The sequence below is a fragment of the Dermochelys coriacea genome, chromosome 1 (assembly GCF_009764565.3).
Source record: "Dermochelys coriacea isolate rDerCor1 chromosome 1, rDerCor1.pri.v4, whole genome shotgun sequence".
NCBI classification, from domain to species: Eukaryota; Metazoa; Chordata; order Testudines; family Dermochelyidae; genus Dermochelys; species Dermochelys coriacea.
In genome coordinates this window covers 217,135,686-217,159,013 of record NC_050068.2, presented here as the reverse complement: position 1 = coordinate 217,159,013, position 23,328 = coordinate 217,135,686, and the positions used below count along the sequence as shown (strand labels likewise).

General features: G+C 48.7%; 1 protein-coding gene across 1 annotated transcript in view; it reads left to right on the top strand.

The window, feature by feature from the left end:
• The first annotated feature begins 8,079 nt into the window (after positions 1 to 8,079).
• LOC119860584 (alpha-2-macroglobulin-like) overlaps positions 8,080 to 23,328 on the top strand; it is a 57,018-nt gene continuing 41,769 nt past the window's right edge. Inside the window, exons 1-5 of the mRNA XM_038414451.2 lie at positions 8,080 to 8,233; positions 14,709 to 14,892; positions 15,950 to 16,106; positions 16,406 to 16,458; positions 22,070 to 22,090. Coding sequence (XP_038270379.1) covers positions 8,145 to 8,233; positions 14,709 to 14,892; positions 15,950 to 16,106; positions 16,406 to 16,458; positions 22,070 to 22,090 — 504 coding nt within the window. The 5' untranslated portion in view covers positions 8,080 to 8,144. The remainder of the gene's footprint in view (positions 8,234 to 14,708; positions 14,893 to 15,949; positions 16,107 to 16,405; positions 16,459 to 22,069; positions 22,091 to 23,328) is intronic.

Below are 23,328 nucleotides of genomic sequence, written 5' to 3'. Positions count from 1 at the left end.
CTGACCTGTATTCCCCCACCCCCCTTCTATTCCGGTCCTTCCCACACAGCCCTGCCAATGCCCCTCAGTCCTGCCCTGCACACACACACCCTGCTATTCCAGTCCTGGGCTCCTCACACAGCTCTGCCAATGCCACTCAATCCTGCCCTGCAGCCCCTGCTAGTCCAGTCCCCCCCCACAGATCTGCCCAAAACTTCTTTAGAAGTGCCAAGATGAGGCACTGAGATATGGGTTTGTATGACTAAAAAGCAGCTGATTTTTTGAGGTTACAGAGAGGCAGGACAAAACCCACAGGACTATAGAATCCTTCCATGGATTAAATCCACCACAGCCCATGTCCAAAGAACCTTTTCCCTTCCCCTTGTCTCTGAGGTGTCTCTAAAGATCATCACTATCCCTCTTCCATACACTCAGGAGTTAGTCCGGCTTTTCCTTCTCAAAGGTGTAACTGAGCCAGAGCTCTACATGCTAGAGGCATGGGGGAGAGGGCTAATAGGAACCACACTGGCCCTTGCCATCTCCACTAGCAGCATCCGCACTGGGAAGTGTAACAGTAGATCATAAATCTACTTCTGAGCTTCCTATCCATTAACCCCACTGCCTCACTGGAGGGGACTCTTCTCATCATTACAAACTGCTGCCAGTAACCAAGATTCTGGCCCAAATTCTAATGATGGCTGTAACTACTCTTATTTATACCTGGGTTTGGGCTATAGGCTTGCATCATGGAGCCCATCCCAGTGTTATGCAGGATGGAATGTGCTGAGAGCCACGCGGTGAGGGACTGGAGTTCTGCATGGGCCTCTCTTCCTCCCAATGTGGGCACCAGAATGAAAGGGCTGCAGAACCCACTGGCATAATGTCTGGCCCCAGGGAAGCTGGCACTAAGGCAGCCTGCATGTCCATGCTGAGTCTCCTGGTTGTTTACTCCATGTCCCTCCTGTTAGAACAAAGTCAGGTGATGTGGGCCAGGGCCCTGCAGCAAGTCAATGCCTCAGTTGTAAATACGCAGCTGGCTGCTCTGTTGCTTGGCTCAAGTCCACTGTGCTCCCCGTGGCCCCTGTTGTAACAAAGCCAAGTAATTAAGTGATGAACCAGCAAATTCTGTCCTGTCCCACTTTCCAAATCCTCTGATATCTGCTCAGTGCTTTCTTGTCTTCTCCTAAACTCCCACGCCATCAATGTGCTCAACAAGTACAAGGTGTCCAGGTGGACCAGCCAGCTATTGGCTAAAGCTGGTGAAAATTTCCAATGGAACATTTGGCTCTGCTCAGCAGGGGACTGTAACTCCCATCAGCCATCTTGCACTTCCCTTCCTCCCGGCCAGTTGCAGGAAAAGGACCAGAATCTGACTAGGAAGTGGTGGCTGCTTGGCTAGCCAGGAGCTAAAGGAAGCTGGATGCAGAGGGCAATCCCCAGGAACAGATGCAGAGCTGCATATGGAACAGTCTGTGTTTGTGGAGGTTACAGATGGGTGCAGGTCTGTGTGGGGCTTATGAGGGAGCAGCAGCAGAGAGCCAGTGCAGAGTGGCCCCAATGAGAGACACTAAGTGAACCTGGCCTGGAAACCTGCTAGGGTTGCTAACCTTCTGACTGAACAAAACCAAACACCCTTGCCCCACCCCTTCTCCAAAGCCCCACCCCACTCTCTCCATCGCTTGCTCTCCCCCACCCTCACTCACTCGCTCATTTTCTTGAATAGAGAATGGACTGAAAGAGGTCATCCCAGGCACTAGGCCAGAAAAGCCCTGACTCTCAACTGGCCAGCTCCAGAGACTCAAACATTTATCACTATTGCTCACTGGGAGCTGTAACTGTTTAAACCTCTGGACCTAGGGCATTTACAATCTTCCCCTTTCCTGCCAGCCCTAGTAAAATACCCTTTCCCTTAGCCACGTGTCTGGGCGGTTAGTGGGACCCACCAGGGCTAGCACGCAAAGGCCTAGCTGCTGAAGCACCTACATGGTTTGCCTCCGAGTTGTGGTACAACTATTAGCATCCTAGGAGTCTGGCATACTCAATGGAGGGTTAAAGAATTTTGCGGCCCTGTGTTCTATGGAAATTAGACCGTGCATGTGAACTAACATCTGTAAATATGAGAACACCTTCATTCATTATTATTATTTCTAGATCTTTCTGAGCAGAAAACATAGAAGCACCACTGGCAGTGAAAAGAGTTTGTTCCTATGCTAACTTGAGCAGTACTGTATTTTGAGTATGAGAAAGAATACAAACAGAATTTGAATATAAGAATAAAAATTGTATAGTGCCTCACTGAGTGAGAACAAGCATTACAGTGTGTAGAGCTGCACAGTTCATGAACCAGAAGAAAACATGTATGTTTAATATATTTTAAAATGTTTTGTTTGTTTGGGATTTTTGGTAACCTTACAACCACAATATAAAAAGAAAAGGAGTACTTGTGGCACCTTAGAGACTAACAAATTTATTTGAGCATAAGCTACAGCTCACGAAAGCTTATGCTCAAATAAATTTGTTAGTCTCTAAGGTGCCACAAGTACTCCTTTTCTTTTTGCGAATACAGACTAACACGGCTGCTACTCTGAAACCACAATATAGTTCACTTTGTTATATTTTTTCAACAAATAATTATTTTTATAGGATGCATAGCTTCAGAACATAACATGCACCTAGTGTACTTCATTACATTGGTTTATTGCAGAGGTTCTCAAACTTCATTGCACTCCGACCCTCTTCTGACAACAACAATTATTACATGACATGAGGAGGGGGGACCGAAGCCTGAGCCCAGCTGCCCCAGGTGGTGAGGCCAAAGCCCAAGCCCTACTGTCGCAGGTGGAGGGGCCAAAGCCAAAGCCTAAGGGGTTCAGCCCCAGACAGGGGGTCTGCAATCTGAGCCCCACCACCCAGGGCTGAAGCTTCCGGGTGGTGGGGCTCGGACTTTGGCCCTGGCCCCTAGCACCAAAAAGTCTGAGCCAGCCCTAGCGACCCCATTAAAATGGGGTCCCGACACACAGTTTGAGAACCACTGGTTTATTGAATTCTTAGATCATTAAATCCAAACAACACAAACTGAGTATATAAATGCACAACAAAAACATGGCCTTAACTATAGTACTGCAGGGGCTTCTTCCCAGATCAGTGGCTTGCAAAATTTTCAATTATGTCACTGTAATCCAGGGTTCACGTCACATCACTCTGAACAGACATTAAGGCCAGGGTGTTCATTCTGGCCTGTCCCCATTGTTGCACAGTCTGAGGTTTTAATTCCCCTCATGCTGGAGAATGACTGTTCCACTTCAGCATTTGTAACCGGCAATGTGTGAGCTAAATACGAAGAGTGATGCCCACATTTGGAAAAGTGGATTCCAGGTAGGGACCCTTCAGCTGCTCTAGTAGGTTAGCTGGCGAGTAACAATCTTCATTGTTTGCAAAAGAACAAAACTGTTCAAACTCATCTTCAAAAGTTGCTTCGGGGTCAGATGCATATTTTGCAAACAAAGCTGCAGCTGCAGAAGAAATCTAAGGGTGTGGCATATTGTTGAAGTTGTTTAGGGAGCCAAAATCCTTAAATAAATGAATATAAGTGTGACACTGCACCCCATATTCATCATAGTAATATTATTATTATATGGTTATGGCATAATTATGATACATTTTGTACAAGATGTCCTGTAAGGTGTCATTGGAAAAGTTATGATTTGCTGAATATGATTATACTATTTGTATGCAGATATTTTTATATCTGAAGTTATAAATACTGACTATGTATTGGTACTTCAATTGTTGTTACACTTGGGTAACACCCACTAGACAAGATGCTTTCAGTCTAGATAGCTGGTTGGGAAGGGCCTATTCAGGGCAATGAACCATTATGGAAGACAATAGGCCTTAGGAGAAGCTTATCTCCTACCTGGTGAGCCTTCCTGAGAACACTCCAGACAGCCTGTAAGTAATGGCTGCTAAGACTCTACAAGGACATGTGATCAGGTCATATGCTTCTGGACTCTATCTTCATATGTCAGTATTTTTCCACAAACTGGTCTGGGAACCAAGTTTTGAAACAAAGGGTTCCCACCATATACTAAAGTTATATAAAGGGAGTGACATTATCTCCCCACACAAGAAGACTCCTGGAAACACCTGAGGAAAAAGACTTAATTGGGGGAATTGCTGGATCCAGGCTAAAGGGATTTTTAGCCTGTGTATGAAGACCTGTAAAGCTAATGCAGCTTGTGCCTTAAGAATCTACAAATCTGCTTGTATCATCTCTTAGGGTGAGAATCTGCTATTCATATACAATCTATCTAGTATATTAAGCTTAGTTTTCATTTTTTGTTTATTTACTAGGTAATCTGCTTTGATCTGTTTGCTATCACTTATAATCACTTAAAATCTATCTTTTGTAGTTAATAAACTTGTTTCAATCTAAACCAGTGAGTTTAGAGTGAAGTGCCTGGAAATCTTAGCTCAAGGGGCAGTGGCTGTTGCATTTCCTCTCCACATTGAGCAGGTGGGAAGTGAACTGGATAATAAATTCATACTGTTTGGGGTTTGGACCAGAATAGTATGGTACCGCTCTGGGGTCCTAGGCTGGGTATCTGGGGGTTATTTTGGCTGTAGCCCCTCTATTGTTTGTTCACATGCAGTGGCTGGTCAGAGAGCCTGCATGTAACTGCAGCTGGGTGTGTCCATACCTGTGTGTTTGCTGGTGGAAGGGTAAAACCGGGAGCGTGTCTGCAGCTTGTCACAGCAACACAGTGTGAGAGGGAGCCCAGGCTGGTGTGTAAGAGGGCTAAGTGGTACCCCAGTTCCAGGTGGCACCCTGTCGGGAATCCATCACAATAAGCTTCCAGATGACTTTGCAGGGGCATTTTCAAACTGTCAGGGTCAATTATGAAGTTAAAAGTTTCTATTCCACATTTTTGTGGCCCCTGCAGCTCTGTTTTTGGTGTGTTGGATTCACATGTCTGCTGTTTATGTTTTGGGACTCAAAGACTGCAAGTACTTCAGGTACCATAAAAAAATCAGCCAATGACTTCAGGAGTTGAATAGTGGAAGCAAGATCGAGCTCACACAAACTGACAGCTGGGGAATTAAAAAATCTCCTTTGACAGGAAATAGAAAGGGGACTGTGTAGCAGAGTATTAACCCGCTGTTGACAGGGCACTCTGAGTCCATGCTCCAAGGACTATTCAAGTGCTAACACTTCACATGTTTTCACTTCCCACTTCTTGGCCAGGACCACAGGGAGGTGAAAGCTGGGTTATCATCCACAGCCAATTGCATAACCTTTTCCAACTGTTTGTACTGGAAGTGACTAGAGCTAGGCCCGTGCGGGTTGGGGATTACAGCAGAGTGACATTGTTTACACAAAACTCCTTTTTGGTGAAAAATGCAGATTGGGCAACAGCAAAACTTTTGCAAATTATTTTGGTTAAAAAAACCCCTTAAACCAAATTCCAAAAAAAAACCCCAGAACATTTTGTTCTGACATTTTCAAATAAAATGTTTTGATTTTTTTGGTTCAAAATTGCTTTTTCTTTCAACAGTTCCTTTTAATTGTATTTTAAAAATACTCAAATACATTAAAAAAGACTCAAAATCAAAATGCAATTTTTTCTTTCAGGTTGAATGAAATATTTCAATTGACCCAAAATATTTTTTTGAACCTTTTGATTCACTAAGTGTTTAGAAAACTTTTGGTTTTTGTTCAATCCAAACCAATTTAAAAAAATATGCAATTGTCAGCAAATCAAAAAATTACTTATTCTTCTAGGTCTATTGGGGATCTAAATAAGATCCATCCTTCCCCTGAGTAAGGCTTCCCCCGTATTTCAGATCTCCGTTTCGTGGAAGCAGGGCAGGGGCTTCCCACACTCCTTGAATGACCTTAATTCACTAATGGGGTAACGGATTAACTGTCAGAATGTCTGACTTCTATTTTCCCATGTGCCACAATAAGGGCTTCTTCCTTTGCCTTTCTATTGCACCTCCCACCAGAAGATCCTAAACCACTTGACAACCATTAATCAGTTGAGCCCAACACACTCCTGCCAGGTGGGTCAGGATCATTACTTCCATTTTTCAGATGGGTAAAGTCAGATACAGAGGGGAATGGATGTGCCCAAGGTCAAACAGTGAATTGGTGGCAGGGCTGAGAAATGAACCCACTTCTCCCAACTCCAATGTCTTTGCTCACAAGACTCTCCTTTCTCCATTTAGAGCCCCAGTGTGCCAGTCTTACTGTGCTCCAAAGAGACCATTCACAGCTAGCACCAGTTTCCTGTGGAGCTAAAGAAGCAGTCCCACTCCCTCGAACAACTGAGGGCACTAATATGCACAGAGCTAGTCTGATGTTGCCTCCCACTGGTTGGAATATGGTGCACCCCAGCTCCTGCTCTAGCACAACTGTTCAGCCAGGAAAGGCAAGTGCTGTGGACATGAGCAAGTGTGCTCTATGCACTCCTGCAAGGGCAGTGGCACAAACACACCCCCTACAGGGGCAGCTCCACTCCTGCAGCCAGCAAAGGGCACTTTTATACCCATGGCCAGCTCTGACATTCACCATGCAGCAGGGGCAATGGTACACAAAATGGTCTCTCACTGTCATTCCCTACAGACAGGACTGACTAGAGGCAGGAAAAGGGAGACAACTGTATGGGGTCCCCAGAACTTTGGTAACATCTGCATAAATAAAGTAAATGGGAGGGGGAGGGGCCCACACACACGTGATGTCCCAGGGCCCCAATTTCTCTCAACGGACCTGCCTGCACGTGTGCCAGGGGGCTATTATTGGAGGTAACTGGCTAAGCTGCCGGTGGAATGTGATATGCAGTATTGCCAACACTTGAGATTTTTTTTGTGAGTGATGGACTTCGGGGGGGGGGGAGCAGGGGGAGAGGGGCTGGAGCTCGCCTCACACTGACACAAGGCACCCACCTGGGGCCAGAGGTCTGGAGACTCTCCCCTCCCATCACCATTCTCACAGGAGGGGAGCGGGGAGAGTGGAGCAAAGAGCCCAGCCGCTCCAGATGGCTCCTCTGCTCCTCCCCACTCCCCTCTCCTCCCTTCTGCATCTTGTCTGGGAAGGGGGAAGGGGGAAGAGCCCTGGTACCCCTCCAGCCTGGGAGAAGGGGTGGGGACCCCACTGCAAGCGCCTCCCCCTCAGGCCTTGGAGAAAGAGGGTGAAGAGACCCAGTAAGAACTGACATGAGGCTGAAGGGGGCTGGTTGGGGAACTGATGGGGGCTGGGGAACAGGATTAATGCCTGGACATGGGACAGGCAGATGTGGGGGTGAGAGCTCCTGCAGCAGGGCCCCAAATCCCCTTAACCCAAACCTCTGGTAGAGTGGGTCAGACTGACAGTTGCACACACACACAGAGGAGGGGTACGGGGAGTTCAAAAGACCAAAACCACAATGGTGTATTTCTTTATATAGAATCTTAAGATTTTGGGGGAGCCAAATCTGATGATGTTGAGGGTCTGACTTGCGCTTTTTGATCTCTTGTGGTTGGCAGTACTGGGAATGGGGACGGAAAAAGTTTCTCTGGAAACGCTGGGCAGGATTTGGGGAGTTTGTTCCAATCCCCACAAAATGCTGGACTGGCCCAGTAATGAGCTAAAGGGCTTCTCCAACCACTGCAGAGTGCTGCTGGAGTGATACAAAATGGGGATGGGGGTGTTCAGACACAGGACAGTGTCTCATGTGAACACCGCCAATAAATACTCTTCTCCCCAAAAAAAGAAAAGCAGGACTTGTGGCACCTTAGAGACTAACAAATTTATTTGAGCATAAGCTTTCATGGGCTACAGCTCACTTCATCAGATGCATGTAGTGGAAAATACAGTGTGGAGATTTTATATACACAGAGACCATGAAACAATGGATGCTACCATACACGCTGTAACAACAGTGATCAGTTTCTCAGGGTCTGGCCGGGGATATTTTCTGTGCCATGAGTTAAGATTGCCTCTGGCTCCTCCTCACGTACCTCTCTCCATTGCCCAAATGGTCCTGGTCCCCTGCCCTTATCTCGCCCCTCCCGGGGGCTGTTTGCAGAGAGAGGTATAAAGGGGCGGACCCAGCAGACAGCCAGGGTGCAGGGAGCCAGCGGACAAGGCTGTGTGTCTGCCTCACTCACCATCCTCGCTCTGCGCCATGGGGAAGGACAGGCTGCCCGGTGGCCCGAACATCTTCCTCTTGCTCCTCTTCCTCCTTCCTGGAGACACCTCGCCCACCACTGAACCGTAAGCTGCACATGCAGAGGGGGCTCGTGCTGTCTTCTCTTTTCTTTCCTTCATCCCCCTCACAGTGCTGCCAATGCCACTCAGACCTGCCCTGCAGCCCCCCTGCCATTCCAGTCTGGGGCTCCCCACACAGCTCTGCCAATGCCCCTCAGTCCTGCCCTGAAGCCCCCCTGTTATTCCAGTTTCCTTGCCTGTGAAGGAGAGCTCAGAAAAGTGTTGATCTTTTCTCCTCTTTTTTAAAGCCAGTTTGCTTCCCTTGGCAGCCACAGACTGTGCTTGTTCCCAAAGAGAGTCTGTGACCTAGATTCCTGTCTGTCAGCACAGACCCTGGCTGTGGCACACTCTGCTGGAATATCCACCTGGGGCACTGCAAACTAGCAACTTGGCTGCAACCTCGCCTCCATTGAGGGGCCTGAAGAGGGCGCGTGGCCAAGCTCAGCCAGGAGCTGGGCAGACTCAGGGTATCCCTTTGGCAGTGTCGACTGGCAGAGACTTCCCTGGAGCCCAGCATAGATTTGCCCTCCAGTGGGCACTCCCCTGTCCTGGGGGCAGCACCCCTCCTCGCTGGTGTACATGAGCAGGTACAATTTACAATGCCCTGATTCAGCAGGCGATGGATCTAGGGTTGATAACTTTCTATTTGCACAAAACTGAACACCCTTGCCCTGACCTCTGCCCTTCCCCCTCCTCCAAAGCCCCGACCATGTCCCGCCCCCTGCTCACTCCATCCCCCCTCCCTTTTTCGTTTGCTCTCCCCACCCTCACTCACTTGCTCATTTTCACCAGGCTGGCTCAGGGGACTGGGGTGCAGGACAGGGTGACAGCTGCAGCTGGGGCTGCGGGCTCTGGGGTGGGACCAGAAATGAGGGGTTCAGGGTTTGGGAAGGGACTCCAGGCCTGGGTAGGGGTTGGGGTGTCGGGGGGTGAGGGCTTCGGCTGGGGGTGAGGGCTCTGATGTGGGGCTGGAGATGAGGGATTTGGGGTGCAGGAAGGGGCTCTGGGCTGGGGGGTTCAGAGTGCAGGAGGGGGCTCTGGGCTGGGGTTGAGGCATGGGGGGTAAGGCTCTGGGTGGGGCTGGGCATGAGGGGTTTGGGGTGCAGGAGTGTGCTCTGGGCTAGGACTGAGTGGTTTGGAGAGCGGGAGGGGGTTCAGGACTGGGGCAGGAGGTTGGGGAATGTGGGGGGAAGTGAGTGCTTCAGCTGGGGGTGCGGACTCTGGAGCAGGTCTGAAGATGATGGGGGTTGGGGTGCAGGATGGTGCTCCGGGCTGGGATTGAGGGGTTTAGAGGGCAGGAGGAGGATCGAGGCTGGGGCGGGGGTTAGGGGTGCAGGCTCCAGGCAGTGCTTATCTCAAGTAGTTTCTGGAAGCAGCAGCATGTCCCCCCTCCGGCTCCTACGCAGAGGCTCGGCCAGGCGGCTCTGAGCACTACCCCATCTGCAGGCACCGCCCCTGCCGTTCCCATTGGCCATGGTTCCTGGCCAATGGAAGCTCTGGGGGCGGTGCTTGGGGTGGAGGCAGCATGCAGAGCCCCATTGCTGCACTTACGTGTAGGAGCCGGAGGGGGGACATGCTGGCTGCTTCCTGGGAGCCATGTGGAGTGTAGGTTAGCATGGAGCCTGCCAGCCCTGCTGTGTGGCGCTGCCAACCAGACAGTCAACAGCCCGGTCAGCAGTGCTGATCGGAGCCACGAGTATGTCTTTTCGACCGAGTGTTCTAGTCGAAAACCGGACACCTGGTCACTCTAGATAGATCTAGTCCCATAACTCCAATGTCAGATCTCTTAATCCAATTCACTTCATATTGTTTTGAATTGCCACCCTGCCAGAAATTCTGACATTTCAAAAATTGGTTTCACTGCAAATTGGAACACACAGTCCAAATTTTTCATGGAATGGAAATCCCAGAAAAATTTTATTCAGAAAATCTAAACACTACCTTTTGATAATGTCAAAACATTGTACTATAATATAAAATGCTGCACATCATAATGTACTATATTTAATATTCTATAACATTCATATCATAATATAAAAGTCAAAATAAAACATTTTTACCTTATTTAAATGAGAAAGTCAAAACAATTCATTTAGACATTTTCCCATTCAAAATGTTGTCAAAATTGACACGATCCTGCAAAATGTCTCCATTATGATGAAACTGAATTTTCTGACAGAAAATGGTTCCATCTGAATTCTTGTGCCTAGCTCTGTGCCACTCTGAGCATGTAGTTTCATCTGGTCAGACTTGTCTACATCCTGCACCTTTAAATGGAGAGAAGACCCCTCTGTGCTGCAGAAGCAGCTGCCATTTTGTGTTCAGTTGCATCCTAAAGGAGAGGCCCCACTCTTCTCTCTCCATCTGTCTTACCAAGACCTGCCTTTTGTCCTGTCTCATTCTCTCAGTCTAGACTAAAGTTTGTTCTTGCTGAAAGGGCAGAGGAAGAACACAAGATGAGGCACTGTCACCAAGTCTATTCTGCTCTGTGTGAGGCATTTTATGCACATTTTAATGAAATAATTTGCATATTTGTGAATACTTTGCATATGAGCATGAATTTAAGCTCCTGGTCGACAAGCCCTGCCCCAAGCAGAGGGGAGGAGAGCTGGCCAAGGAGCTCAACAACACATGGCCGCTATGGTCAGTGCTGAAAGGTCTCTGGGGGCAGAGCTGCTGGAGTGGTAAGGCTGCTGGGGCTGGAACTCCTGCAATGCATTGGGCTGTACAGATTGATGGGGATTGGGGGCGGGTTGTACACGGGGGTGCTGGCGGCCAATATCAGAGCCCTCACATTTAGGGTTACCATACGGCTGTATTTTCCCGGACATGTTCGGCTTTTTGGAAATTCCTTCCTGATGGCGATTTAAGAACCAAAAAGCCAGACATATCCAGGAAAATACAGAGGTGTGGTAACCCTAGAGTTACTTGCAGGAGCCACATGTCTGGGATGCTCGCCCGATGCCAGCTAATGTGTAACCTGCTTCCCGCCGCTGTGCGAGGCGGTGCCGCGGCTTTGATTGGCTCCGGCAGCTGGAAAGTGATCTCATTCCTCCTCCGGCTGCTGGGGACGCGGCGCTGCTCAGCGCTGCGGGCCCTGAGCACAGGCCCTGCTGCAGCTTTCCCTGGCCCTGGGGCTCCTGCTGCTGCTGCCCGGCGGGTCCCCGGCTGCTCTGCTGGGCCTGGGCTGCATCCTGCTGCTCAGGCTGCTCCGTGCGCTGCTACGCCAAGCCTCTCTCGCTGGGAGTACCTGCCATCCTGCCCGCAGCCAGCCCCTGCCCTGCCTGCAGCCAGCCCTGCACCCCCCTGCCCGCAGCCAGCCCCTGTCCTGCCCGCTGCCAGCTCCGCACCCCACTGCGCGGAGCCAGCCCCTGTCCTGCCTGCTGCCAGCCCCGCACCCCCCTGCCTGCAGCCAGCCCCTACCTCCAGCCAGCCTCTGCCCTGCCTCCAGTCAGCCCCTGCCCTGCCTCCAGCCAGCCCCGCAGCCCCCGTCTCCAGCCAGCCCCAAACCCGCTGTCTCCAGATAGCCCTGCTCCATACCCCTGTCTGCAGCCGGCCCCACATCCACCGGTGCCCTGTAGTTCCCAGGGCAGTAACCCTGCACACCTGCTTCAATAAGAGGGGCAGGGAGTAGCTGGAACCCACACATGTGCACACCCTAGGGTGACCAGACAGCAAGTGTGAAAAATCAGGACAGGGGGTGGGGGGTAATAGGAGCCCATATAAGAAAAATACCCAAAAATCGGGACATCTGGTCACCCTAGCACACCCCCAGGGAGAGGTGGGGACCCACACATGTGAAACGGAGCTCATTTCTAGTTAAGGCCCACCTTTTTAAAAAAAAACTTTAGGGTTACCATATGTCCGTATTTTCCCAGACATGTCCAGCTTTTTGGTTCTTAAATCGGCGTCCGGGAGGAATTTTTAAATTTTAAAAATTCCTCCCGGGAAAATATGGACATATGGTAACCCTATTTAAATATCTAAAAACGTTCAGGAGGGCAGCTGCAACAGCGAAAGTTACCCCGACGCCCTGTGGAGTGTCCTCTTTTTTGAATGTTCAAATATGGTAACCCTACTCACATTGTGCTTTTGCCCCAGCCAGCTTCTGCAGCCTCTGCCATCACCTCCAGGCCGCTTGCTCTGATCCAGCAGGGAGAGAGGAGGCACCTGGCTGTCTGCTCAGCAAATGCCAGAGCTGCCTGTAGCAGCCAAGGGGCAACTGCAGGAAATTGCGGGCTGCCTTCTTACGGCTCAGCCGTTGGTCTCTATTCTATGTAGGTTCTCATACTGTGCTAATCACTGTGGTACCAGCGAGCCTGGCACTAGAGTGTTAAGGTAGATGACTGTCACATGTTGTTCCTTCTGTCATCCTCACCCCAGAGAGAGAAGTGTGTGCCGTGCAGTGTCTGGCAGATGCTATCAGAGCAGAAGGGCTGATTTCAGGCCCCCTTTGCACTCACTCTGCACCAGGTGTCAGGTGGGGGAGAATCAGCCCCCAGCCTTTATTGGTTGAGATTGAAGATAGAGAGAAAATCACACAGGGCTTGATCCAAAGCCCAGTGAGGGGAATGGAAAAAGTCTTATTGACTTCCATGGGCTTTGGCTCAGGCCTAACAGAGGGCGAAGAGGAATTTAATCAGAGCCAGGTTAAGGCTACTCCTACCTGACTTTGTCATTTTGATATCTTGGCTAAGCAAGATGAACAGCCCCCTGGCAGAAAGCTGGGTGTCCCAGGGGGCTTCACACTGCTACACGTCCAGCCTCCCAGCAGTGATGTTCTGCCAACATCTCTGCTCTGAGTCAGCAGGCTGCAGCCTTCTGTAGTAGGGTTGCCAGGCATCCAGTCTTTGACCAGAATGCCTGCTTGAAAAGGGACCCTAGCACTGCTGACTGGGCCATTAAAAGTCTGGTTGGCTATCTGCAGCAGGGCAGGCAGGGTGCCTGCCTGGCTCTGCAAAGCTCCCAGAAAGCTGCCGGCATCTCCATCTGGCTCCTAGGCTTGGGGTGGCCAGGGGAGCTCCGCACGCTGCTTCCCTCTCTCCTCCCAGCGCTGGGTCTGCATCTCCCATTGGCCAGGAACTGTGGCCAATGGAAACTGCGGAGTGGAACCTGCATGCAGGGGCAGCGCGGAGACTGCAGAGCCACCTGGCTTTGCCTCTGCCTAGGAGCCAGACAGTCTGGCAGCTTTCTGGGAGCCTCCTGAGGTAAGCACCACCCAGAGCCTGCACCCAAACCCGCTCCCACACTCCAGTCCCCTGCCCCAGCCCTGAGCCCCCTCCTGCACCCCAAACCCCTCATCCCCACCCTAAAGCCCACACCCCCAGCTGGAGCCCTCACTCCCTCCTGCACCCCAATCCCCTGGCCCAGCCCTGAGTCCCTTCCTGCACCCTGAACCCCTCAACTCTGTCCCCACCCCAGAGCCCACCACAGCCACCTGCCCCAGACTGGTGAAAATGAGTGAGGGTGGGGGAGAGCAAGCAATGGAGGGAGGGGGGATGGAGTGAGCAGGAATGGGGCCTCAGAGAAGGGTCGTGGCAGGGGCAGAGCCTCGGAGAAGGGGCAGGGTAGGGGACATGGCAAGGGTGTTAGGTTTTCTGCCAAACAGAAAGTTGGCAATTCTCTTCTGTAGCCCAAATTACTCTGTTGTTGTCATTGCTGATGAGGGGTGAGACAAGTTGGGTAAAGTCCTCATTAACATTTGAACTTGTAAGCTAGCACTTTTCATCCAGAGATCTACATGCACATAAAAGGGGGGTGTAAGCAGCATCTTCGGGATCCCCATATGAGAAATGGGGAAACTGAGACATAGAGCAGTGAAGCCCAGTAGCACACAGCAGGTCACTGACAGACCCAGGAATAGCAATGAGTTCTCTGGCCAAATCCCTGTACACTAGGTCATTCTGCCCCTTTAGCACAATGGCCATTCCCTACATTCAGATGTCATCGCATACAGCCATCCCTACATTTGTATCTCTCCATTACTGAGGGCAGCAGGTGACATACCTAGATCCACAGACAGCTAGAGAGGGGGTTAGATTAAAAGTCCTGATGCACACTCCTGTGTAACTGCCTGCCAGTCTCTATGGAGGTACAACAAGCATTTCACCTAAGCTCCCTCCCTGCTGTTCAGATAATACAGCAAGGGGTTGTGGGATACACAAACATCAATTAACAGCCTGGAACTTTTCAAGCCATCTCCACGCCCTGCTGGGAGTCTGAACAAACAGCCCTTGGACAGCAATCGCTGCTAGCACAGAACTAGTTCCTTCACTCCAGGTGGTGTCCTAGGTTCCTGGCTGACTGAGCAGACCAGCTAGTATGTTACAAAAGCAAAATGAAATTCACCATCCTGTATGTACAAATTACAGTGCGGATGGATGGTTGGGGATTTGGCTGTCACACTAGCCCGTGCCCTTTCATCAGTACCTTCTCCATTCCCCATCCCCGCCTCTCTGACCTGTGCCCTTCCCCTTCCCAGGCAGTACATGGTGCTAGTGCCCTTTCTGATCCACACCAACGTTCCTGAAAAGGTCTGTGTCCAGCTGACCCACCTGAATGAGTCTGTGACGCTGAGCAGCACGCTGGAATACGCGGGGGAGAACAGGAGCATGATCGCAGACGTGGTGTCGGAGAAGGACGTGTTCAAGTGCATCCCGTTCATGGTGAGTATCTGACTCCCACAGGGTTTATTACCTGAGTCTGTAAGATAGAGACAGCCTGGGACCAACCCCTGCAAGACCTGATACCATCAGAAATCACAAACGGAGACAGGCTCAGGTAGGAGACGTTCAAGAAAAACCATGGTTCCTGCTGGCAGTGCTGTGGGTGACTCAGAGGAGTGATCTTCAGTCAGTGCTGAGCTCAGTGCCCGGCACAATGCTGGGAGAGGCTCTGCTACAGGCTGTGGTGTGGCTGGCTTTGTTGGGTGGTTTTCTCTCTGAGTCAGTGCTGACCTTATGGCTGCTGCCTGGTCTCCCATTTCTCAGGGGGCTCCACAAGCCTCTGAGTGAGACCGGAAAGAAAGCCATGGAAGGAGGAGGTTACAGAACTTCCTCCAGACCATCGACATCCATGAGCTCATCTTGTGCCTCTCCCGGGGGCCAGTCCAGGATTTTTCCCTGCAGCTCTCAAGGCTGGCTGGGGGGACAGTAGAAGAAAATGGACCCAACACAGAAGTAATTAATCAGATGTAGCTTCCCATTTTCCTTCATCATTGGGATTCACAGCTGGGGGGACACGATCACAGTCCATCAATCCCTTTGAGGAAGGAGCATAATGAGGGAAGAGAAATGACCCCCAGTCTTGGCAAGAGACAACACAAGGGGTGATGGGCAGAAGGAAAAGCTGAGACTAAGACACTGGGGGAAGTTCTTAAGATATGAGCTACTGGAGAGGAGGAGTCAGAGACTCCTGGTTGGGAGGGGATAGCAGTGGGTGGCAGGCACCGTCTCCTCTGGAGGAGGTGGTGGAGGCCCCATCACTGCAAAGATTCTGGTAGCATAAAGGAGACATTAGTGGGGATGGAAGAGAAGAGTCCTGCAAAACCAGGGTGAGGTGAGACTGGCAGAGCATGGCTTTCTTTCCCCAGACCCCACAATCCCTGATTCTGGTAGGTACGTGGTGACCTTTTTGGTTGGGTTCCATGTACAACTCCAGCCTCCAAAGGCTCAGTGCAGAGGGAAGAGTCTCTAAGGCAGCGGCTCTTTTGCTGTTCTCCAGGTTCCAAAGTCCAGCAGCTCATCAGCAGCATTTCTCACGGTGCGGGTGAAGGGGCCGACGCTGGAGTTCAGGAGCCGGAAATCAGTGCTGGTCAAGAACTCAGAGAGCCTGGTCTTTGTCCAGACGGACAAACCCATCTACAAACCGGGACAAACAGGTACAAGGAATTGGGTGGGGAATTATATACAAGGCAGGAAATCCTCCCTGCCTCCCCAGAGACCCCACAACTCATCACCAAGTTAGTATAGCTGGCAGTAAGCCTGCCTTTCCACCGCCTCCCCGCTAGTCACAAAGGGCAGTGTGGTGCTTGCATCCAACCTTGCCATGTGTCCATGGATCATTGCATCTGGGCCACACACGCACACAGCAGCTCCCTCAATGACCGATGGTCCCTGTGTGAGTGGCTGCAGGTGTAACAGTGAAAATCTCTTCCTCTCTCAATCATGACCTATGCAGTTCTGTTTCGGATCGTCTCTCTGGACGAAGACTTCCGTCCTCTGAATGTGAAGGTAGGTCAGATTGCTGATCAGTTTCTATGGCTCACTTGGTGAGCGCTGATGATGACCCCTTTAAAGTCCTTTGTGAGTCCAGAGGAACCTATTTCTATAAACATCCTTCTAGAGCCGTAAAAGCAACTCTGTAAATCAAATAATCCCATCTGACTCCCCACATCTTCTACATGGGGATCAGTTTCTGCCATGATTTACATTTCATTCTCCTTCATTGACAGTGTGTACATAGGTCAGAATGTGTCCCTGTATGGCACAATATGAATTATTATATTATATTACAATACTATAAAGCTGGCTAGTGTGTAAATGCACCACTGCCCTCTACTGGTTGGAATCTGAAATGCACAATTGTGTGTCATAAGGCTACTATTTTGTTGTCACCGTGGTCACAGAAATTGTGAATTTCAAAAAAATCCATGAAATCTTGGATATGGCTGTAAAAACTCATTTGATTAGCCCCCAAACCAAGTGGTGTTGTGACCTGGCACATGGGAATGCAGCCCCACTCAGGTTTGGCCTTTCTGACCCTCCTTCTCCATATGTAGAGGGGTGGACGGGCCAAACCTGAGTGGAACTGTGACCCCATGCACCAGGTCCCAATGCCCAAAATGGGAAGTCGGGCTCAGTACTGCAGGACAGGAGCTGCTGCTGCAGGGTGAGCACAGCATGCCCCCATCACCACCCTCGGCCTCCCCTTTCATCACCCTCACTATACTCTTTGCATGTTGATGTAGTGCAAACTACATTATTTGGTGACCTTGCCATAACTTACTGTTTTTTCTCCCACCCCGCTGTTGTGAAATTTACTAAAAATTTCTGTGCTGAAATCGTAGCCTTAGCCATAGGCCTTATGTTGCGAACAGCTAACATAGATTCTTCTTTGGATTCCATGGTTGAAGCCTGGGCAGATGGGTCAGAGTTCTGTGCCTTCTGCTGTTGCCATGAGTTTTGAAAGGCCATAGTGTATGGTAGAGCGACAATCATGACATCAGAGATGGTCACAAAGTTGCAATAATGTGGAACCCCACAATGTTTTTCCAGAGTGACTGTTCAGAGACTAAATCCCTCTGAAGTGGATTTATGGACATCTACTAAAATAGCCAATAATCCTGGCTCCCAAATGGGATCCTCTCCACAAGCAGTCCAGCTACAGAGGAGATTATGGGGTTGTTTCCTGTCTGCTTTCTGCCTCTGCCATTACATCTGATCAATAGGCTAGCATGTGAGGAAATACCCCCAGAAGAAGTAGGGTTAAAGAAATGTTTAGATGGGATGATCCCTGCTCTGAGATGCTGGGCCACATTCCAATCTCATTTGTACCACTGTCAATCTGGAACAACTCCACTGATTTCATGGGAACTGGAGTTGATGTGAGAGCCTAAATTGATGAGTGCGTTAGTAATGCCTTAGACTAAGACCAGTTACTGGGAGCAAAATTTGGCCAGTGGGGCTAAGCTGATTCTGAGATTGTCTTGGAAAAGATCTTGGGGAGGATGTTCATCTTTCCTCTGGAGCAGGGAATGGAAATTGTCCTGTTAGGATCATGTTGACAGAAGTAAGTAAATTGGAAAAAGTCCATAGGAGAGCAAAAAATAATAATATGTTTCAAAAACTTGATCTATAAGGAAAGGTTGAAAGAATTGGGCCTGTTTAGTCTAGAGAAGAGACAACTGAGGGGGGACCTGACAATAATAATCAGATATGTAAAACATTGTTATAAAGAAGACAGTGATTGGTTGTACTCCATGTCCAAGAAATAATTGATTTTGTTGGCAACAAGGGAGATTTAGACTATAAAGTAGGAAAACCTTTCTAACTCTAAGGATAGTTATGCATTGGAACAGATTACCAAGGGAGGTTGTGGAATCCCCATCATTGGAGGTTTGTGAGAACAGGTTGGACAAACAACTGTCAGGGATGGTCTAAGTTAACTTGGTCCTGCCTCAGCACAGGGAATGGACTAGATGATCTCTGGAGGTCCCTTCCGGCCCTACATTTCTGTGATTCTATAATTCTGTCCTACATGATAAATTGCTCACAGTTGGTGGAGCTAAAAACCTCCCTCTATCTTCTGTTTTACATCTTAAAAATCATAATTCTCTGTTTGTGGCATCCTTATGGGCCCTCTGAATATAGGGAACAGGACTTTGGGGCAGAGGGAATGAGCAGCAGGGCCAATGAATCTCCAGAGGCAAAAGATGATCATTATTCTGAAGAAAAGGAGTACTTGTGGCACCTTAGAGACTAACAAATTTATTAGAGCATAAGCTTTCGTGAGCTATAGCATCGGATGAAGTGAGCTGTAGCTCACGAAAGCTTATGCTCTAATAAATTTGTTAGTCTCTAAGGTGCCACAAGTACTCCTTTTCTTTTTGCGAATACAGACTAACACGGCTGCTACTCTGAAACCTGTCATTATTCTGAAGGTGAAGGAGCACTCTAGAGTAACAAGGAGATTCTGATCACTTCATCTGATCACAAGGAAACATAAAACACTACCGGAGAAGTTAGTGCTTTGAACAGAATTGTAAAGAATAACTGTCAAAGAAGAAACTGTTGGTCTCAACATGCAGAGTAAGACTGAAATAACTGGCTTCTCCAGTGCTTAATTTGTAAAGGTGCTGGGGGCTCAAACAATTTTTTTTTACTTTCATAAGTGACGCAGCAAGCCTAGAGGTGCTGGGGCTATTTACTGCCAAGCCTAGAGGTGCTGGGGCTATGAACTGCCAAGCCTAGAGATACTGGGGCTCAGCCCTGGCACAAATTAAGCACTGGGCTTCTCCATTTGATAGGACTGGAAATCTGAGTCTTTCAGTGGTGGCTTTAGGAACATCCTAAGGGCCTGATTCCCCAGTGCCGTGCACCTTGTGGCATCATTAACACCAGAGCAAAGTGGGCATAAAACGTCAAATGAGACTGGTTGCTGTGTGCCCCACTTTGCACTGGTGTGAGTGACAGCACCAGGGGTGGGCCAGCAGTGAGTCAGGCCCTCAGGAGATCACTTCTGTCTTGTGGGAAGGCATGTGACTGGGCCTCAAGACCCCTATACCTGGCTCCGTCACACCTTCCTGCACATCGTACACTGTGACCTAGCTGACCCCACTCCACAACCTCACTGTTCGCATGTGCAGGAGCAGTGGTCCCTCAGGAAACATCGTAGCAGCAGGCCCCACCTGATGCTGCAGAGCAGGACACAGAGAACTGAGTTGCCACCTGAAAGCCCTGAAAACCATCAACTTTCCAAAGGGCCTCAGTGACTTAGAAACCTAAGTTCCCTCCCCACTCTGAACTCTGGGGTACAGATGTGGGGACCCACATGAAAGACCCTCTAAATTTATATTCCACCAGCTTAGGTTAAAAGCTTCCCCAAGGCACAAATTCCTTGTCTTTGGACGGTATCGCTGCCACCACCAAGTGAGTTAGACAAAGATTCAGGAAAAGGACCACTTGGAGTTCCTGTTTCCCTAAAATATCTCCCCCAAGCCCCTTCACCTCCTTTCCTGGGGAGGCTTGAGAATAATATACCAACCAAATAGGTAAGCAAGGTGAGCACAGACCAGACCCTTGGGTTTTTAGGACACTAAAAACCCAATCAGATTCTTAAAAACAGAACTTTATTATAAAGAAAAAAGTAAAAGAAGCACCTCTGTAAAATCAGGATGGAAGGTAATTTTACAGGATAATAAGATTTAAAAACACAGAGGATTCCCCTCTAAGCAAAACTTCAAAGTTACCAAAAAAACAAAACAAAACAGGAATAAACCTCCCTCTTAGCACAGGGAAAATTCACAAGCTAAAACAAAAGATACTTTAACGCATTTCCTTGCTATTTCTTACAATTTCTGTAATTTTAGATGTATCATTTCAATTGAAGCGGATTACTTGCTTGATCTCTCTCTTTGTCTCGGAGAGAACAACAAAAGAGCACAAACAACCCCTGCCCTCAATTTGAAAGTATCTTCTTTCCTCATTGGTTCTTCTGGTCAGGTGCCAACTAGGTTAATGGAACTGATTAATCCCTTACAGGTAAAGGAGGGATTTTATGCTACCCGTAGCTGTATGTTTATGACAGGGCAAGATTGCCAAAGGGATTTAGATGCCTAAAGATGCAGATAGGTGCATAGTGGATTTTCAGAAGCACGTAGGCAATTAGGAGCCTAACTCCCATTGGCTGTGATGGGAACTATGTACCTCAGCTCTTGGAAAGTTCTCTAGGTACCTGTCTGCATTGTTAGGCACCTAAACACCTTTACAAATCCGCCCCCAAGTCTCACTGAAAGTCAGTGGCTCTTTGGCTCCTAAGCCACAGAACTTGAAAGGTACATAGGTGCTGACTCCCACTGAAATCAACGGGAGGTAGATACACAAGTCCCTTTGTGGATCTGGCCTAAAGTGCCTAAATCACCTTTGAAAAAGGCTCCTATGATAAATGAAGCGGGATGGGGGGGGTAGCTCCCTTTTATGGACACCCAGCCAGCCAGTTAGGTACAAAATCCATTAGTAGCTGTTCTCTACTTGCTTTACCTGTAAAGGGTTAAAAAAGCCCATAGGTAAAAGGAAGGGAGTGGGCACCTGAGCAAAAGAGCTTTGGGAAGGCTAGAACTTCTTAAAATTGGGAAAAAACTTTCCCTTTGTCTGTCTGTTGTTGTTCTCTGGAGAGAGCAGACACAGAGCAGCAATGCTGTAAGAAGCTTTAAACCCGGTATGAAAAATCATCAAATCATACCTTGAAACTACTTATCTGAAAACCCAGATATGTAAGTAGATCAGGGAATGTCTAGGAAGACGCGGTTAGGTTTATTTCTTTATGGCTTGTGGACTCCTCTGTGCTAACCCTAGGTGCTTTTGTTTTGCTTGTAACCTTTAAGCTGAACCTCAAGAAAACCATTCTTGATGCTTAATTATTATATATGCTCTTTTTAAAATCTAGCAATAGCCTACGTTCCAGATGTATTTTCTTTCTTTTTGTTTTTTAATAAAATTTACCTTTTTTAAGAACAGGATTGGGTTTTTGTGTCCTAAGAGGTTTGTGCATATATTGTTTAATTAGCTGGTGGCAACTGCTGATTTCCTTTGTTTTCTTTCTCAGCACTTCCCTGGACAGGAGCAGAGGTGAAAGGGCTTGAGGGTACCCCACAGGGAGGAATTCCCAAGTGTGCCTTCCTGGGTTCAAAGGGATTTTTTGCATTTGGGTCATGGCAACATCTCCCCATCTAAGGTCACAGAGAAGCTATAACCTTGGGAGTTTAATACCGGCCTGGAGTGGCCAGTATTAATTTTTGCAATCCTTGCGGGCCCCCACCTTCTGCACTCAAAGTGCCAGAGTGGTGAATCAACCTTGACAGCTCCTAATTCACTTGGGTGGGTTTGAAATTTTTATCCTGAATCCTCTAAATGCAAAACAAAGTGTTTAATTTCACAACTGTGTTAAACTGATCAGTTCAGGCACTAAAACATTAGAAGGCTCCACTGGAGTTTCTCATTGAGTAACAGAGAGCAAGGGACAGAGGGAAATGCAGAGACACAGAAGTCCCCTGAACAGGGAAGATGAGCTCAGTGCACGTCTGACTTGTATTTCTAACTCTGCTTTTCCCTGTTTTCCCCACAGTTTCCACTGGTCTTCATCAAAGTAAGTGGCACATTGATTTTTACTCTCACAGCCACTAGCTGAAAGCTGGGGCTGCTGCGGGGACGGGGAGACTCTCGTGCTCCACAGCAGAGGGGGTGTGTAGTGCGGTTGTCATTGTGAATGGGTAGTGCGGCCACTAGGGGGCTCAGAGCAAGGAAGTAAGGATGAATCTGTGTGAACAGGAAATAGAGTCCTGCATTCACCCCACCCACCGTGGGTGATCATTGGATCCTCTCAGCGTTGGATCACCCTAGAGATTTCAGTCCTCAGCTGCAGCGCAACATTGAAACATGACCTGCAAAGGGGAAAAATGGGCCTATGACCTTTTCTGCTTCTTTAGGTTGTTTAAAGGAGCCTGAAAAGTGTCTCTTGTGAAAGGGAGCCCTGGTCTGCACACAAATTTCATTCCAGTTTAACTGTGTCAGTCAGGGGTGGGATTTTATATCAAAGTAATTATACTGGTGCAGCCACTAGCATGGGCCTGGTTTTACTAGCATAGAGGTGCCTTATACTGGCATAGCTCATTCCCCTTCCCATACAGAAATAAGCTATACTGGTCAAAGGCACCTTTATCTTGGTATAACTGTGTCCACACTAGGGCATTGAACTGGTGTCACTACACCAGTATAGCTCAAGCAGTACAACTTTTATATGTAGTCGGGCCCTATGTTTGTTATTTCTGCCTCTTTTTCCATTAGAAGTTCAGATCTTGTCCACCCTGGAAGTCTCTGCGGGCACAAGAGAACTAGAGAGTTGATGATATGATACGAGTCCATGGCAGGAAAACTGAACCCCTCAGATGGGAAGGGATCTTTAGGACTCTAATATTATTTAGGGTTGTTTGTTTCGTTTTTGTGGCCAGCTGTTTAATTCCAGTGATTAAAAAACAGTTGGGATAAAGGCTGTCTCTGTTGACACAGTGTGACCTAGATAGACAACTGTGGTGGGACTCAGGAGATCTGGGTTCTATTGGTAACTCTCCCACCCTTCTACTGGTGACTTTAAGAAGTGAGCTCACTTCTCTCTACCTCAGTTTCCCCAGATGTGAAACAGGGATAATGATTCTGACCTCCTTTGTAAAGCAGGTTGAGATCTATGGATGCAAAGTGCTAGGTATTTTTTTTATTGTTATAATTGTTTCCAACTCCCACCCCTTCAGTTAAGATGTGGCTGCTCACAATAAATACATCTGAGATCTAGTGAGAAACCAGGGGAGACCAGACATGGCATTCCTGCTA